The 19,132-nt window shown below is 41.8% G+C and overlaps 2 protein-coding genes across 6 annotated transcripts in view; one reads left to right on the top strand and one right to left on the bottom strand.

Annotated features, from left to right (window-relative positions):
* Positions 1-230: 230 nt before the first annotated feature.
* On the top strand, positions 231-7,876 carry rbm15 (RNA binding motif protein 15). Its single transcript, XM_034208982.1, has one exon. The coding sequence runs from the start codon at positions 396-398 to the stop codon at positions 2,946-2,948; it is 2,553 nt and encodes an 850-aa protein (XP_034064873.1). The 5' UTR covers positions 231-395; the 3' UTR covers positions 2,949-7,876.
* Positions 7,877-7,923: 47 nt separating this feature from the next.
* slc16a4 (solute carrier family 16 member 4) overlaps positions 7,924-19,132 on the bottom strand; it is a 32,477-nt gene continuing 21,268 nt past the window's right edge. For 3 of the 5 annotated variants that reach the window (XM_034208985.1, XM_034208984.1, XM_034208986.1), the window contains 3 exons: positions 14,868-15,079; positions 12,571-12,664; positions 10,852-11,060 (listed from right to left, as the gene is read on the bottom strand). In XM_034208985.1, coding sequence (XP_034064876.1) covers positions 10,852-11,060; positions 12,571-12,664; positions 14,868-15,079 — 515 coding nt within the window. Of the gene's footprint in view, positions 11,061-12,570; positions 12,665-14,867; positions 15,080-19,132 lie in introns of all 5 variants that reach the window. The other 2 variants (XM_034208983.1, XM_034208987.1) reach the window with 2 other exon arrangements.

Genomic DNA, 19,132 nt, shown 5'->3' with positions numbered 1-19,132 from the left:
TTCAGTATGCCTATATTCTATGGAGATTATAAATCAAATGAGGTGCCTGATTACAGGACACAGAAGATGCTGGTGCTTTTTGTGGAATGTATGTACATTGTTTTCCCACCGCAGTCCACTTCTTCCTAAATAAGTGAATCACACATGAATACTATTTTACAGATGGCTCAGTGTATGATTGACAGATGCTCCGAAGTTTTCCACCCACTTTCTCAACCAATCAGGAAGAATGGGCGGGCCTCCAGAGTAATCTTTACAAAATGGCGACTGTTGTTGTTTTGCCGCAGGGTCAGTGAATAAATCCGTTTTTCATTTCAATCATTCTCTGCATTTATTTGCAGAAACAACAGTAAAAAGCCCAGGCGTCCCGAGGGGTTGGCTCCGTTTGGACTGAAATGAAAGGTAAAGAGCGATCGCCGATTAAAAAGCGCTCTCGGGCCCTGGACGATATACGAGACCGGGGAGGATGCCACCCGACCAGCAAGAAAATGGGGGCTCTCTCCGTGTCCACCGGGAGTAATAATGGGAATAGCTCGACGAAGAACGACGGCAGTTCGACGAGAAGGAGTCTGCTGGGTGAAAAAAGAGACAGAGATTTCGATGGGCACAGTCGGACTGGAAATAATCATGGCTGTCAGTCTGCAGTCGCCAGCTCCGTGGGTAAAAACCACAGCCTGAGCCTAACGCTGGATTTAGCCCCAGCGAGGACCACCTCTCGGGGGGAGCAGCGGGTGCAGCCGCCCGGCGCAGAGAGTGAGTACAAAACCCTCAAAATAAGCGACCTGGGCACCCAGCTGAACGACGAGGACATAGAAGATGGACTATTTCATGAATTCAAGAAATTTGGAGATGTGAGCGTCAAGATAAGCCGCAGCAACGACGAGCGGATCGCGTTTGTGAATTTTAGGAAGCCGGAGGACGCACGAGCTGCAAAGCACGCGCGGGGCCGGCTGGTGCTGTATGACCGGCCGCTGAAAATCGAGGCAGTGTACATCAACCGGAGGAGAAGCCGCTCCCCTGTGGAGAGAGACTTGTATGGTGCAGCTCCCAGCCACAGACATTTGCAGAGACCCCTCTCGCCCACCGGGCTGGGATACAGAGACTACCGGCTGCAGCAGCTGGCCCTGGGCAGGCTGCCCCCTCCCCCGCCTCCCCCTCTGCCCAGAGAGCTGGAGCGGGACCGGGAGTTTGCCCTGTTTGAAGCCAGGGCACGACCAGCTTTCATTGCAGAGCGAGCAGCCTTTCGAGAAGAGGATTTTATATCTCCAGAAGATGACCAAAGAGCCAATAGGACGTTGTTTTTAGGCAATCTGGACACAACTGTGACTGAAGCAGACCTGAGGAGAGCTTTTGACAGGTTTGGGATCATAACAGAAGTGGACATTAAAAGACCCACACGGGGACAAACTAGCACATATGGATTTTTGAAATTTGAGAATCTGGACATGGCTCATCGTGCTAAATTAAGCATGTCTGGCAAAATAGTGGGCCACAACCCCATAAAGATAGGCTATGGGAAAGCAACTCCCACTACACGCCTGTGGGTTGGGGGACTTGGGCCGTGGGTTCCTGTTGCTGCCCTGGCAAGAGAGTTTGACCGCTTTGGCACTATAAGGACCATTGACTTCAGAAAGGGGGACACTTGGGCCTACATTCAGTATGAAAGTCTGGATGCTGCACAGGCGGCATGCACACACATGAGGGGCTTCCCACTGGGGGGTCCAGAAAGAAGACTTAGAGTGGACTTTGCTGACACTGAGCATCGGTACCAGCAGCAGTTCCTGCAGCCTCTCCCTATACCACCATTTGACATGGTGGCAGAGTCTTTTGTCCACCGAGCCACAACTGAACCCCTGAGAGTCAGGGAACGGACTCCACCTCCGCTTCACTTCAGGGAGAGAGATCTCTTTCCTGGAGCTGAGTGGCCCAACCCAGCCATCCGAGATCGGGTTCGAGCGTCACCCTTTGAACCTCTGGAGCACTTGGAACGTGAGCGACGGGCACGAGAGCCCTGGTCTTTGGAGCGAGAGCTGCAGGGACGAGAACCTCCACGCAAGCGGCGTGCAATGGAGGATGGACGCCACATAGACCCCTCCCCTGACAGCACTGACAGAACTCTAAGGCGTAGACGTGCTTCTCCAGATGGCAGTCCTGAAGGTATCAGCAGAGACGGAGGGCGCTTCAGTGACCCAGAGCGGCCTCTCCGGGGAGAGAGACCCTCCCCCGCAAGAGAGTGCCACAGCAGCCTTGAAAGAGGCGGGGCTGAGCGGAGACTCAAAAGCCAGAGTCTCTCTGACAAGGGACCTTCAGGCAGCGGCGTTTCAGCAGTTGGAGATCGTAAGCGCAAAGCAGGGGACGGTGGTAAGGGGCCGGCCAAGAGGGAACGTCCCGAGAGCAGTTCCAAGGGGGGCCAGGCATCCAAACCAGATGGCAGCAAACTCAGTTTGGCCTGGCATGGCATGCTTCTGCTCAAGAACAGCAACTTTCCAGCCAATATGCACCTGCTGGAGGGCGATCACAACGTGGCCAGCGACCTGCTTGCCGAGGGCACATCAGGAAGGCAGGTGGGCGAGCTAAAGATCACCCAGCGTCTCCGTCTAGACCAGCCCAAACTCGACGAGGTGTCCCGGCGCATCAAGGTGGCGGGTCCCGGCGGCTACGCCATCCTGCTGGCAGTTCCTGGTACCACAGAGGATTTATCTTCATCAGACCCTGCAGCATCAACTCAGCGACCGCTCCGCAACCTGGTGTCCTACCTCAACCAAAAACAAGCAGCCGGAGTCATCAGCCTGCCTGTGGGAGGGAGCCGGGATAAAGACAACACGGGGGTTCTTCATGCTTTCCCTCCCTGTGATTTCTCCCAACAGTTCCTGGATTCCTCTGCCAAAGCTCTGGCTAAAAGCGAAGAGGACTATCTGGTCATGATTGTGGTTCGTGGAGCATCTTAAAAAAAAAAAAAATCAGAACTCTCGAAGTTCAAGTGGTGTTTAAAAAAAAAAAGGAATCTGCCGTATGTCAGTAACTATTGCATGCTGTGTGTTCTGCATTATAGGGTACACTAGTATGGTTCCTTAGTGTTTGTATGTTGCCATGTAATCCACTCAAAGGACAAATGGTGCCCTCCTACAAAACTAAAAGGATGTGTGTTTTGGAAATTATTTTTAAAGGTTGTATGAATTGCTTACAAAGTCATAAACCTGCAGTATTTCAGTCAAAATACAGGAAAATATGAGGAGCATTCATTAAATACATTTCAATTTCATTTAAAAATAGTATACCATTAAACAATTTTTTGGTTGATTTACCTGTTGAACATTTTAGCTTAGCCAACTCTTCTACAAGAAAACAAATAGAGAATTTACAAAATGCATTGAGTGGACACAATAACACCTCTACTACAGTTAAACCAAAAACAATAGCCTCCAAAGCTACTATAGTGCCCCTTTCACTGTGTTACCAAAAGCTGGAAATAACGAGCTTAACACAAATCATGTTGGTGTCTGGGCTATCATTCTGCTATCCCTTAGATTGTACAGTTGTTATTGTGTCTACATCCAAAACAGACATTTAAATTAGGAGAATTAAAAAAACATATTTTTTAAATCTTACAGCGCAATAACATTTCTACTATATTCACTTTTTTAATTAATGGAAACAATAATGAGACATTTTTGGAGGTTTTCATTGAAGGTGTAGTAGTTGAGTTGGTACTGCAAGGCCAGAGAGAGAGTCCTGGTCACACTTCTCTCCTTCAGCTCTCCAGGTTTCTAGATATCTCGCCTTCATCAGGCCTTAAATATAACAAAATAGCTTAGGACATTTGGTGAATGGTGTGTGGTGCGCTGAAGAAGAGTTGTGATGTGTTTTGAAGGTTAAAGCGTCAATAGTGAAAGCTCACACATTACCTTGGTTGCAAATTATGTTTAAAAGTTACAAATCCCTTTCAGGTTCATGGTTTTAATTAGAGAGTATATTTTATTCATGTGTTCCTCAATATTGGAATGCCAAATTGCAAGATCGATAATGAACTCGGTGTGTGTTCACTGGTAAATCCAAATTGTTACATCAACTCTATGTGAAATGCTGAATACTAACAGTTATTCGCCCAGGGAACAGCCCATAACACAACACTCATAGCATAGTAAAGCAAATACTAACATGTTTTCATATTTTAACTTCATATTTTACTTTGTGCATCCCTACCTTAGAAATGGTTGTGTAATGTGATCTATAAAAAACTACAGTAGTAATGGATAAAAAAAAGCGTAGAGAGTTTTGTGTTGTTTCATTTATTGCTCTGAAACAAGTAGGTCCTCTGATAATAATATTCAGTATCAGTAATATGTTGGTACAAAGTTACAGGAATTTGCTATTTGTTCAGTAAGTAGGTCTGTGTAAATCAAAGTTTTAGAAATTATTTAACAGTCCGTGTTTGAATTTTGATTTTAGAGGTATAAATTGGACTATATCTTACTCATGCCTGCCAACATGTTCCCAAGGCCTACTTACCGTATTTAGTTTTGCCATTGTATGTTCGTCATGCAATAGTAACCCACCCTGAATTATGTTTTGCTGAGTTTGGTTTAATATGTATTGAAAACATTAATATGTCAGAAAATGGTTACACCCACTTCAACATTGGACTCTATGTGGAGACGAGTGCAGAGCTGAAACCTCTGCAGAGATGTTTGTGAGTCCTCACTAAAGAGGCTACTTTAAAGTTGTGTATCCCATCTGCACCTGTGATGACTTCTGTTTTAAAATGGAAAATTGAGCAATGTACACTTTGATGTCATGGGAAAGGAAAATCCGTAGAGCCCATGCGAAGCTGTTCACATACCTGCAAGTGCGTTTGGGCACTTAATGTGACCGATTATCAATAAATTGTTCATTTGAAGGGAAACATGTTTCTTCGATGGAAGTGAATTGAAGAAAAACGCTGCACTGCCTTATTGTGTTTCGAAGGAGTTGTCACTCAAATTTGGTTCTGCACACGAAAAAGGGAGACAGTTTGCAGTTTGTTTAGCACCGGTGAAGAGAGACCCCGTTTCGTGTGAGGATCGCTGTTTGCTTACAGGCCTGTTCTGAGCTCGTGAGTCTTAAATTACTCCCTCATGACCCCCTGTTATAACCTCAACGTTTCCGGTTGGCATGTGAACACCTGATCAGGATGGAGGAGCCCCCGCTGCCTCTTGTGAGCAGCCAGTTTTCAGTGTGAACCAATGATGAAGTTCGGGAGTCGCGGGCGGGAGCAAACAGCAGCCCGTGCAGTATCCTGTTGTTTTACTCTAAAGCTGTTCATTTGCATTGTTCCGGGTTCTGAATAGGAGCGGAGGAATTCCCATCACCGGCCGTCACACACTCCGCATGGGAGATTGTGGGTGACACTGCTCTGAAATGTTCATAGCAAGCTGTCACCCTGCAGAGGCCAAGCTGAACCACTGGGCTCATTTGTCTTTATTATACTTTGCCCAGTTATGATTTGACTTAATTTTCGGCTCAGGGCAGTGGATTGGCCCAGCTAGGAATATTGTTGGTGTTCTCCTCTGATTGAACCCTCTCCGAGGAGACGAGTGAAGAAGTGTGTTCACGCCATCGTCTGCCGAGGTCTGCTGCAGCATGGAAATGAAAACTAGCAGGCCAAAATGTGTACCCTTTTTGACACTCATGAAAGGAATCCACATGGGCGGACCCCCCTGACCCCCACCCCAAATTCTTCTAGGAGACCTGTTTTTAATTTTAAGGCCACATTACACAGGAATGAAAGTTCTTCATTTCCTCCTACCATCCATTTTAGTTATAGCACTGTGAAAACAAATGCTGTGCCCTGTGCTGTGGACACCTTTCTTCACTAGAGAAACATTGCCCTCTTGAGGACCATGAAGCTCCTGCTCCCCTCCCTCAGTCTACCTGACACACTGAGCACAGCAGACACCCAGGACAGAGCTGGTATCACTCTGCGACTGCTGTCTAGAAACGACATGAGGGTGAGTAGGGAGAAAAGGTGCTGCCTGCCAGCTCTGTATCGATGGCTGAGGCAGCAGAGGTAAGTATCAAGTGTCAGCACCACATGTTTTCCAGTAAAAAATGCATAATGGCTCACTAGTTTTTCAGCCAAAGTAATAACAGATTTAATGTCCACTGATGGTAATTGTGTAAGACAGCAGGACCATTAACTGCACATACTGCTGCTTCTGTCAGCAACTGGAGAAACAGCATAACAAAATGATAAAATGTCCTAAATAGTGTACATTTTAATACCTTAAGGTATAGTATACTTAAACAAAGTATTTTATTCCCATTCAGTGCAACATTTATGTAAAAGGTTGATATTTTACAGTTAATCTACTGCAGTTGTTGAACCTCCTTCCGATTCAGATTCAGATGATAATAAACAAATCCCTGCACATTCAGTGGTCTTTGCAGCCAGATGTAAAACCTAATGGGGATAGCTATCATTCAGTTATAGATTCATCATGTCATTCATTGTCAATAGCCAGAATCGGGACAGGTTGAAATGATCTAATGTGGTTAATGTGATGTGGTCTGTGACAAACCAGTGTAGGCTCAGTTATTAAGACCTCACTGTTTCACAGCAGGACAAAACAAAGCTTGACTGTATTAAGGGTTTACATGTCAGTAAGCCACATTATATTATAAATTATAAATGATTGTTGTTGGCTAAAGTATTAATATCAGTGAGTAAATATAATTTAAATGTAATATAATGACATAAGAAAACAGCTTTTGGCGCGAAACTGCATTAGAAGATGATAATGACTGCGTACGACAAATGAAAACATCCAGTAAATACAATTTATTAATATAAGATTCAACATTCCTAGACCTTATAAATCTATCACACGACACCAATTAGCTCTACTAATGTAGCTTATGAAAACATCATCAATATGTGGCTTATACCTGACTTACTGTGGCATCTGGCACTCACTGATACCTGTATGTTTTATAATCCGCTCCCTATATATTGAAGCTGAATGAGCAGCTACTTGCTAATTGTCCTGCCGCCACAATGTCAAATGATACGAAGAGTAAACAGAACTTATGAAACATGCATCACTCATTCATATGTACAGCTGTACAATGCCTGGTTTTCTGTAGGGTTTTGAGATATTAAGTTTTGTATTACATACACAGGCATATTATACCTTCATAAACCAAATATTTTAAAGATTTCACAAATGTTTGAAGACTACTTTGTGAAATCACTTGACCTACACCTGGAGAAATGAACAAAATGAGGTATGTCGAGTCTGGCCAAAGTTTTAGCATAATTCCAGATCAAATGTGTAATAATAATAATCCTTTAAGTTTCCAAATTATAACTTTGTTTATCATTACATTTTAAGGTCATATTTTTTGCTCATGTATTATTGTTTTACTTCTAGACAAACAGTAATCTGTAAAAGCCACATATGTCATATCTACATTTCACATTTGATTTATTTTATCCTTGCTGACTGCAGTGCAGTTTTTGCAGTATAAAAAACACTTACATTGATATGCGGTTGTTTAGCCATGACATTTCTAAAAACAAGTCACTAAACTTGCATTGACAAGCATTTCCAAATGAATTACACTGTAAACTGCTGACGAGACTAAAATATGTTTCCCAAACAGAGATCCACTGGACCGGACGCTTGCGTCTGGCCGCCGATAAACACACCAACAGGTGTCATCTACTGTAAGTGTTTGCTTTGATCAACACAACATTAACACACATTTGACAAATAATTACAAGCATGTGTTGGGTCTACTTTAAGCCCAAGATTAAAGTGAATGTTATAATTTAGATGAATAATTGTATTTGTTCACTTCTGTATGTTCAAAGTGTTAATAAAACATGTTGAATGTATTTGCCATGTGTTGAGTGTTTTTCTTTTCATACCAGATAGATAAAAGTGAGTGTGGCATCAGTTCATTTATTATCTGAATCACACAATAACAGACTTGAGTAACATGTCAGTTTATTACAGCTGACTGCGCTCTGTTACAAAATGAGAGAAGGACTTGGAACAGGATATCTATGATTGATTAAGCATATTTTCTAAAATATCAGTTTACAAACCCGGGAGCCAGAGTATAGTGACAAAACAATAATTTCCCATAAATGCATTTGCTGCAACAAAAACACCATCAATCCGAACTGAGCTCATTATCAGAGGAGTTTCAGACATTACCAAAGGGGACCAACACATTAACTCTTAAAATATCCTGAAGCAAGTATAATACTTCCAAATCAATATCTTATTTTACATTCTTCCAAAACATTTCATAAAAGATTTACTTGTACGAATATTCAGGGGGCCTCATTCACAAATGCGTACGGATGGTGAATGCAACTCGTGAGCCAAAAGAGCTTTTGTGCATGACTGTCGTTATTGAAACAATACAAAGAGCCTGGCTCAGTATTGTGAAAGTGAGATGAGGGGGAATAATGTGGTACTAATTTACTAATTGAGGCAGCATTCTTTGAGTAGAGGTCTTCCTCCGCCACGAGAGGGCAGCGTTACAAAACACATCTCTATCACTGGCTGCTGGGCCCTCAGTTAAGACTTCAAAGAAATGAATTAGTCACTGTGGTCTATACATTTCAACAGTACAATCCATTTGTACTTATACGTTTCAAGTTGTAGGTAGGTCTCTATTGTGTCTTTGGCTGACATCACAGGAAGGTTAGTAAAGATACAATACAGTACCTTGTAAGGCAAACAGTGGTAAAAAAACAAAGATAAACCTTCACTAAAAAAAATCAAACAACCAACGGACACAATATAATTATACATTGAATTGCCATCAATTGGCTGCTGCAGGCACTGTAAAGGCTGGGCAACAGTTTAAAACCAGCCCAGTTCATATGGGCAATATGGGAGAAATGCCTTTGAAACAGTCTTTCAGTGATTCACAGACCTACAAAATGAGACTTAATCACACACAATGACACAGAAACCCTGCTACACAGCAATACAACTGTGATCAACATATTTAGGAAGCATTCCTAAATCTCGAGCCAACACACCTTTTCTAACAGGAACTTGTGTATTTGCTCTGTTAAAAGTATGTGCAAGTGAGCTATCGATGAAAGAAATCTCTCTGTGTGCACTTGCATAGAACGGCTCACAAAAGATGAGCTAGACGTGACCGTTTTGTAGTATGGAGGTAAAGCATGATGTGAAGTGTCAATGTATTAGAAAAACCATTTAAATAAATCATTACTTTTCCCACAAAAGGAGAGAGGCACAGGATGGTTTGTAGTGGTTATAATTATTTTAAAATGTTACTACTGAGGTTGAGATAATAAAAAAAGTACAAACTGTAAACAGATTCAAAAGTGATCGAAGGGGTTGAACTGTCATCTAAAGTATTCGAAGGAGCAGAGGTGAAATCAGTGTACGTTTTAGATATAAAGCTGAAATCTGTGTTGGGGCTGAAAGCATTTAACATTTCCCATTTTGTTCCCTATTGGCAGCCATTTGTTTAATTTGATTAATGTGGTTAAACTGTCAGCTTAGGGATATAAGATGAAGGCAGCTGAGGTGAAAGCGAAGCAGTTGAACTGTCATGTGGGAAAAATGAAAGTGAGTGACCTTTAAAACCCTTCAGTGGCAGATAGTATGTAAGCAATGACAAGAATAATGTCAGGTGAATTACAAATGAGTTACCGTGAGGTGTCAGTTGAAGAGGTTTTGAAGTTTGAATAGTTTGCCCAACATGCTGCAGTAATTGCAAGACGAGAGAAGTGTCTCTAATATTAATAATAAAGACATAAATACAAGAAGATAATTATACCTCTAAATAGTAGCACATGCCATACACTCTACCCCTGTGCTTAAAATACACTTGTTGGGGCAAGAGATTAAACTACTGAAGCAGTTGCTCCTTTTTGGCTTTGAAGAGCAGGTTACATTTTGTGTCAAAAAAGTAGCCTGCAATTTAGTTGTTGCCAAATATCTTAAAGGTGCAGTCAGCGATTCTCATACACATTGTCAAATTCAGCAAATATCTGCTCAAGGCAGACTAGCTGTCATGTTTGATGAAAAAATATAAAAAGCCCTGGCTCTGTAAATTAGGAAAAAAATGGCCATAGAACACTGCTAATCAGCAACATGCTCCGGACAGGGTAAGAACGTGGGTGTATAAAGTGAGAGGGAGAGGGGGGGTTGTTTGGGTGTTGACTTCAAATATCAACCACCTTTCTCCAGAATTGCAGAATGCACATTTTAACCATCTGGCAGAAGATCACATGTATTACAGAATAGGTAAAAGTGCATACCAGTGAGTACAGGTTTATAGAAAATAAATGAGTATTTGTTCATGGATGTGTGCTTCAATTAATGCCATCACAGACATTAGAGGAGGATTGTGGATAACATGATTTCAAACTGCATAGCTTAGTTTCCAGCAATATACCGTGTAATGCAAAGATACTGTGTTCTTTTTGTATTGGAAAACAGATATGTTGTGTTTGAAGAAGTAGGCCTAATTGTTGCAAAGTAACTAATAATTAGTTGTGCTGGATAATATATATATACATATATATATATGGGATTATCTTTAGTTTGGATGCATATACCTCTAATAAGAACATGAATAAGGGTTACAATATATTGCAAAAAACACTAACATTTTGGCTCTTTAGAAAGTTCATCATCCTGACTATTGCATGTTCTCAGGCGTGGTAATGTGGTCTTCTCAGCCCGTTACACGGCTGCTGAAATAAGGGTCATTTGGGTCCCGACTTTAAGCTGGAGACCAAAGTCCAAGGTATGCGAGCCCATGGAAAGTTATGAGCATGCTGGTTCAAGATCGCAGGCCTCTCTGGGTTCATTCCTACACAGCGCCGTTCTGCAGGCGGTCGGGGGTGAAGCAGCCGTTGGTCTTACAGCTGCTTTCCGCTCTCGTGGTCTGGGTCACCTCTTTTCTGTCTTTCCAGCGATGAGCCAGAGGCTCCAGGAACAGCGAGACGGAGGAGAGCAGATAGCAGAGCCCGGCCAGGTAGAAAGAACAGTCGTAAGTCTGAGTGTAGTCGTACAGGAAGCCTGCAAGACACAAGCAGGACGTTTAACAGTCTGGTGATATAAGTAAGTAACATTTATTTATAAAGCGCTTTTCACAGACATAGTCACAAAGTGCTTGACAAAGCATTAAAACATCATACGAATAAAGACGTGCTAAAAACGACTGCCTAAGCAGGAATGTCTTTAAATGACAATGACAATATATTGATTATTACACTGAGCATTTCCATACATAACAACCAAAAACTATATATTTTTAAGAGCAATTGATTCCAGGTTGTATATTTACGTTAATGGCTATTACATTTTTTATTTAAGTTAACCTTCTATGTTTTGAATTTGATCCAAACTTTTAAACTTCATATGTTTACATTACAGAATGGGCAGGGCTCACATTGATAGCATGCGTGACTTCAGTGTAAAGTATACTGCAGGTGACACAAAGCTTTCTGTGTTCCTGTGTCTTTTGTCTTCTTGGACATTTCACTTCAGAAAAGTGACACCATATAAAAGGAAGGTATGGTTTGTGGTTGACAGACTATTAGAAGTCCTGAAGAGCTGGTTGTAACAAAAGCAATGTTATCACAACCTGTGGCCTAGAGGAGGGACCACTGTTTGCCTGCTGTTACTTTACGAACCACAGGGATGACAAACAGAGCCACATGCTATTTCCGTACCACGCTAAAAGGGGTCATAAGTCACATTTCAACCCGAAATCCATAAGCTTCTCTTAGGGGATTGCCTAACACACTGAGAAGGGTCAATAGGTTCAATGGAACCCCACGGTTTAACTGGGGCCAAACAATACCCAAGGGCACAAAGAGATTTTTTAAAATTATAAATACTAAAATATTCTCAGAAAAGGGAAAATAAGAGATTATCATGATGAAAGATGCTGTACAAGTCCTCTGCAAGAATGAGCGCTCTATATGTACACACCAGTTCATGTGTTACAGACATGATTGGCATCTGTTTTTTTTTCTGACTTAGAAAAAGCGTAGTTTGTTAAAAGGAATCTGCCACAACGATGGTGTAACGACAAACTGATTCCAGATTAGAAACAGCTCTCTTACACTAACAAGCGCAATCTGCCATCACTTAAACAAAGTGACTCAAACCCAGCCATGGACACAACGCTGTTATTCTACTTCTCTGACACGCTCCTAGGTAAGATTAAATTTGACCCGATAACCTCTGTAGGCATTTCTGTCAAAGCAACGCCAAAGTCCCCGTCTGCATTGATGGCTGCACCAACTATCGGTGGTTTTTCTCCTGTGTTTGAGTTTTCACAGTCCATAGTGACTGCCTACACCCCATGAAAATATGTGACACAACCACCCCCTAACAATGATATATGTTCATAATAAAAAGCTTATCTACCCTTACACTGATCACTCACTCTGAACAATGACATCATGGTTGCAATCCAATGCATGTGCAGTGCATATGTACGTGTTTGTTATTGTGTGCATGTCTGAAAGTGGGTAAGCACATGTCCGACAGAAGGTTTCTCATGTTGTTATTTTCTCACCTGCCAAAGGAGGTCCTGTGAGGCAACCCAGGCCAACGAAGAACATGGAGAAGCCCATGGAGTTGTTGAGTTTGTCCGCCCCGACAAGATCTACCTGCAAACCACAACAACGACACATTCAAGCTTTTGATGGACAGGATGGATAACCTAAAAAAGTTGCACTGTATTTAAGCACTACGAAAACAAATACCAGGGAAGCACACTTTAAACTAGGAGTGTATATGTGTCTAGAGGTATATTTTGCTTAACCTAAAAACAACACATGAGCAGAGACAACTAGTGCAGCCATGCAGTCTAAACTCCCTATAAAAACATTCAGAAGGGAGAATCATGAGAAGTTGGTGCGTTTAACATGTTTAGAGTACTATTTACTATTCTCCTAATGTAAATCTTTCACTAATATAGATTGGCCTAATCCTTAGTTTGCTTTGGCATATATCTCTGAGCTGAATTACAAAAATAATTGAATTATGTTCATAATGATAGCTCTGACCCCTGTGCTTAGCGCTCCTTTAACCACTTTGAGAGTGGCAGCATGTTCCAGGCCTGAGTTTGGGTGTTGGTGGTTGGGGGATCCTTTTATGTGCATTTTATTTAGAGGTCAAAAGTTGTTCTTTAAATACAGTCTGGCTTTTAACTGGAAAAAATAACATTTTGAGGTAAAATCACAAAAGCCCTAACCTGTCCAGTCAAACATGTTGAGGTTGAAGCATGTTTTAGGAGTGGCAGGCATGCAGCTGTTTTTATTTGTATTTATCATGTGGGTTCCTATTAAAAGCCTTCAGGGTGATTTTCATCCCACATGTGCCAACAAAATGTTAATCTGATAAAAGAAAAAACAGGTTTGGCTGAATCCTCCATTCACATTCAGAAAAAAAAAATCACACTTGTCAACAATAAGTCCGGAGGCATGTCCTGCCCTTTGAGATGGCACAATCGCCAAGTGAAATCACACAACACATTGCACGTCTTGATGCTTTTGTGATATGACCCAACGAAACTGTATACCTGCTGACTTAATATGTTGACCCATGACACCACTTGGGACACATATCCAACGGTCTTCTTCAAGGATACATTTCCCTTTCTGTGAGTGACACAATGATGTAATGAAGCAAAGTTCCACCCAAGGCTTAACCAACTTTCTCTCTATGACCTTCTCGCCCCTTTTCAGCGGCTGAGGTTATTGGTATGCATTGCTGAATTGTTATGACCAGTGATTAGTGTTGACTGGCTTGGTTTGAATATATTAAGAGGACTTGTACTTGTACTCATGCTTAGCAATAGTATTTTAGCATTGTCAGTGTTGCATGTTTGCGTAGCTCAAAGCACCACTCAGTCTAGTATTTAGGTGTCACTGGGTTAGCGGGGCAGAGGTGTGAGGAGAAGTGCAGATGGTTTGAAGGTTCTTTCAAATAAGTCAGCGCAAAGTGAGTTATTGGTATGTATCTTAGACCCTTAATAAGAACAGTTGTCTCAACGGGCTGCCAATCTGATTATCTTTATCTTGTTAACTACTGGAAACTTCTTTCCTTAAAGGTCCCCTATTATACTGTTTTTCATCAATATTATAGGTCTCAGTTGTATACAAAACATGTCTCTGAAGTGTTTGGCTCGAAATACCAAACAGATCATGCATTGTAGCATCCCATACACCCCTCTGTTTCAGCCCTGTTTCAAAAGTGTTGATTCTCTGTCTGTTAGAGAATGAAAATAAGGAGCCACTCCCCACGCCACGCCCCTCTGCTAGATATTTGGTTAAAAAGAACACAATGGTGCTCTAGGAGGAGATTCAGGTGATAAGGTAGGCGTGTTACCTTGGTTGGTTACTGGCTAATGGTTACACAAGCCAAAAAATCGTTATGACATCATAAAGTGGCCAACATCTGTGAGTGAATATTTTTTCCTGAAACTTTCAGAATCTCTTTACACAGAGGTATGTATGTTTATGTTACATGTTTATGTATAAAAGACAGGAAAAAATTGATTTTGCATAATATGTGACATTAAAAAGTAAAATTGTATGCCCATATACACATTTCCAATTTTTTCATTTGTGAACAAAGGACTATACTAATGGATGTACCAATTGAGCGCTGTCTCAACTTCCAACTTATTCTTACTTATTTACAATAAGCGACAAATGAGTCCACTAATTCCAATCTAAAAGCTTTACTGTGAATTTAAAGTTACCTGTAAAGTAGAGCATTGTTGAACATCTAAACCCTACTGTGCTAGATTCATTTGTCTGAGATAAAAAAATGCATAGCCATGTTCAGAGAGGGTGTTCTCCTTACTAGAACGGGCAGCAGCAGAGCCATGTATCCACCACAGAAGATGGCAAAGAAGACAGCGTAAACCATCAGCAGGATGTAGGAGGTTGCCAGTGGGGAGAGCAGATTGACCAGGCCACAGAGGATCAGGTAGGCCTTGTGATAATGGTATTTATGGAGCAGGTTCTTGTCTGTCAGCCAGCCGGAGGCCAGCTGTGCGATGGTCTCTGTGATACCTGCAATGGAGGGGGACAGGGCAGACTTGTAACAATCAATGTAAAACTGTGTCTTGGTGGTTTGAGAAAAGGGGTAAAAATGAAAGGCAAGTAAAAAGGAGATTTCCGTAAAAAGCTATTTTAGTAAGCAGTATAGTATACCTTGCTGTTTTTATGTATTTAACCAGACATACATACATGAATGCAAAAATCATTATTGATATGGAGTGGATTATATTGCTTGATTAAAGTAAAGGAAGATGTTCCTAACTGTTTCTTTAAGAAAGGAGTAAAAGAAGAGCGGCAGGCAGGGGAATGCTAACAATAAAATATTCAGGCAGTGACAAGAAGCTGCTCCTTGGTAATGGAGTCTTTGATGGAATCTAAAAAACAAGAGCATCGCTGCTCATTTCACCTTCAGATAAAAATGTCTTCATAACCAAGAAGGTTCCTATTTAACATTTAGGAAACAGATCCAGTCCAGACACACATGTCTAGGTAGGAGTATAATATACTACTGTAATGCAAGATACTTTTTTAAGGTATGGGTGCAAAAGTAAAACAAACACTATTAATGGTATTAATATCCATGCAGATTGTTCAGTCAGGCCTGAAACATCTCAACTATCTGCATTACCATAACATTTAGCACACATAACCATTTCCTCCTCAGTTATAATTGGAACATTGTCATTGAAAGCATGTCTTGTGTATCTCCAATCATCCCCATTCACCTGCCACACCTATATTTCCCCTCAAATCATATGCAGACATGTTGTTTTGAACTATGACATTGATTACGTAAAACAGTAAATATATTTGTCCTTGAGATGGTGTTCAGGTCATCCTTGAGGGACAAAGAACAAACACAGTTACAGCAGACTATGCGCATTTCGGCTGATGCTTAGTGACACAGAAAAAGTAAAACGTCAGCCACAGAAGTTACATGCAGGGAACTTGTGAGCATTTATTTAAAATCATGCAATTACTTAATTAAAAAAGTGTGGGAGAGTTGTACCGTAAGATATGGGTCAATGTGTATGTCTGTGTGTGTGTGTGTGTGTGTGTGTGTGTGTGTGTGTGTGTGTGTGTGTGTGTGTGTGTGTGTGTGTGTGTGTGTGTGTGTGTGTGTGTGTGTGTGTGTGTGTGTGTGTGAGACTGAGGGTGGGGCAAAGAAAGAATGTCAGGGAATAATGATGCTTTGCAACAGAGGTTTGCATTAATAACAAACGCTATGTCTATTTCAAGTATCAGTTGTTGTTGTCCATGAGAATGTTAGCTGGCAACATATCTATCTGTTAACATCTGTATTACACTGGCAACACCCAGGCAAACTACTCGTTATGCATTCCGTCAGATCTGATTGATTGTTTACTCCAGTCAGGTATGATGACTGGGCAGATATGTGCTGTTCTCTGCTGAGGTCAACTGGAATGTGATCGGCAGGGGAAACTGCAGTGGTGTATTGACCGCCGCAGGAATAGCTACAAGCAGGAGCACTGAGCCATTGATCAATGAAACAAACTGGTTCTATGCAGATCAGAGTTACCCATCCTTTGCTCAGCCTCTGCACCACAACTTCACATCCTGCAGCCACTGACACTCAGTTTGAACTTAAAAAATATGACAATAGATGGATCACTTAACATAAAGTATGTTGCTGAGTAATAAGGTAAGATAAGATGGACTTTTATTAATCCCTGTGGGGAAATGCAGTAGTTCAAACATGCATCTAATGCATGTAGATGTGTTTAATTCTGAATGAAGGTTAAATTAATCTACACATTAATCAAAAGATGGATGTCATAATTGAAGCTCCGCCTTATCTTCGCTCTTCAAGTCTTCGAAGGAAGTTCAGATGAATAAACAATGAAATGCCTCGTCAGTTAGAGCCCTAGCTTTTTCTTACATAACAGGCCACGAGCGTTTCTGTGCTCCAAGGTTAGAAAGATGACATGAGGCAGCTGTGCTGTGTTTATATGTCCTCCTCTAGCGACCCAAGACAGTGTCCTGGGGTGTCCCCTGCTTGCATACAGACAAGTTCTGAGTTTGTTTGTGTGTTTTAGCTTCAGCAGGTGAGTTCAGGGCTGCAGCTGTTCTTGGAAAAAAAAAAACCTGGTACACTGCAGTTTAAATGTGGCCTCTCTAAGTAGCACATTAAGCTTACTGCATCAGGCACCTTATTAATTCTGTCCGTAGTGCTGACAGGTATAGAGGTGTACACTATGTGCATGCTTCTTGGCATTAACAGACCACAGGGGGTTGTAAGGCTTGGAGAGGTGCATTTTTCTTTGCTTCAAAGAGGGACATTCTGTCACTAGAATAAAGCAAAGGGTTATAAAAGGCAGGTTTTCCCAGCTTCTCTGAGGTGGCAGTTGGCTTGTCTTGCCTCCTCTTTGCACGTATTGCTGCCTCAGGGCCGCTCTGCAAAGTATCAGCCACTTTAGAACAAAATTGGGAGCCTCTCATTGTCACCACGCCAACAACTTCACTCGGCTTGCAGTTGCTTAGCGACTGCAAGCCGAGTGTTGGTGGCAGAGGGTTGACCAAGAGAGAGCCCCGGACGATAGTGGCCTCCCTCCCTCAGCTGAGTCAATGGGCCTCTATGACAAGCGCTGGGTCGGGAAAAAGAGGGACAGCGGGGCACTTGGATGCTGGCTTTGTGGTGTGGGTAGCACCCCGTCTCTCTAACTCTGGCTCTCTTTCAGTGCAAATGACCAGAGAATATGACAGAACAAACATGTCCGAGCCAAAATAATCTGTCAGTCTTGCTGCTCGCTGGCACTGCTCGCTGGCGTGAAGCTCAGAAGTGTTATGGAACAGACTATCAGGGAAAATGTAGACATCTATATCTTTTGCTTTGGTTACAACTCTGACATTGTAGAAATTGGTTCAAAAGTTCATCATGCATTAGTTTCAGAGAATCCTTATATGGTGGTGTTTTATGGCACCTATCTTAGTTTTGTCTGAATCCATAAATGTTTCATTTTAGTTGCGTTTCTGCAGGTTTTTCATATTGCCTAGTTTCCCACCATTTTATCCAACAGTGTTGGTATCCAGCTGATACTGCTATCAATGCTGACAAAGGAAACACCAATCACAGGCCATTCCAGGGATAACTGAACAATTTAACTGTAATTTTTGTTGTGTCATAAAGACACCTTTCACCTACTGTCTCCGTCTTCAGATGACTGAATACTTGAGCACAGAATACAAAACAGAAGCATGTAACTCATAAACGCACAACTCCATCTGGTGCATTTCAATTATTCACAAAGTCTGACATGGCGCTCTTACAGAATGACATGCAAATGTGGTCAAAATGTTAATGCTGTTTGTGTGGCCTCATCGATGGCATACTGCTGAACCCACCCACCCTGGCCACTGGTCCAAAGTTCAGCTTTTATATAAGCACATTCATTACATAAGACTGCAGAGTCTGAGCAGCTCACAAATAATTAATGCCTAGAAGGAGACTGAGGATTTTTCTTTTTATCGCTTTTAAACCAAGAAACCTGGACATCCCTCTTCACAGTGGCAGTGAAATTCCTGCTGAAAGATAAAAGGCAGCAATCTACCTATCTATTCAATCAGGAGTGGGATGATTTATATAGAGCCTCAGTGCGGATCTATTTCAGACACAGTCACATGCAGACTGAAGACAGAAGATCAAATTACCTTTTGTCATGGAAACAGTTTCATTGATCAAAACCACCAGTTTAAAACAATAAGGTGTTGGAGACATGTGACAAAACTTAAAAGTGACAACCAACACGTGCCGTATGTAATTCTCCACTAATACGTTTTGAATACACTCCTGTGATCTTAAACAATTGAAATTGCTGAGCTGGCAGTTAGGTGAGTGGTGGAGGCTGGAGCTGGTGTTGAGGCTCAGGTTTATTCTTACCTGTAGGCTGTGATGTAGTGCTTTTTTGGTTGATAACCGGATTGCACCTATGATGCAAGAGCATGCATTCTCCTGCATGGTTAAGTAATGTCTCACATCAAAGGTTTTGTAACCGGTAAATCAGTCGGCATTGATTTATGATATCATTTATAGTACGAAATGCTTCT

Source organism: Gymnodraco acuticeps, unplaced genomic scaffold (genome assembly GCF_902827175.1).
Source record: "Gymnodraco acuticeps unplaced genomic scaffold, fGymAcu1.1, whole genome shotgun sequence".
NCBI lineage: Eukaryota > Metazoa > Chordata > Actinopteri > Perciformes > Bathydraconidae > Gymnodraco > Gymnodraco acuticeps.
This window is presented reverse-complemented; position numbering and strand designations above follow the sequence as displayed.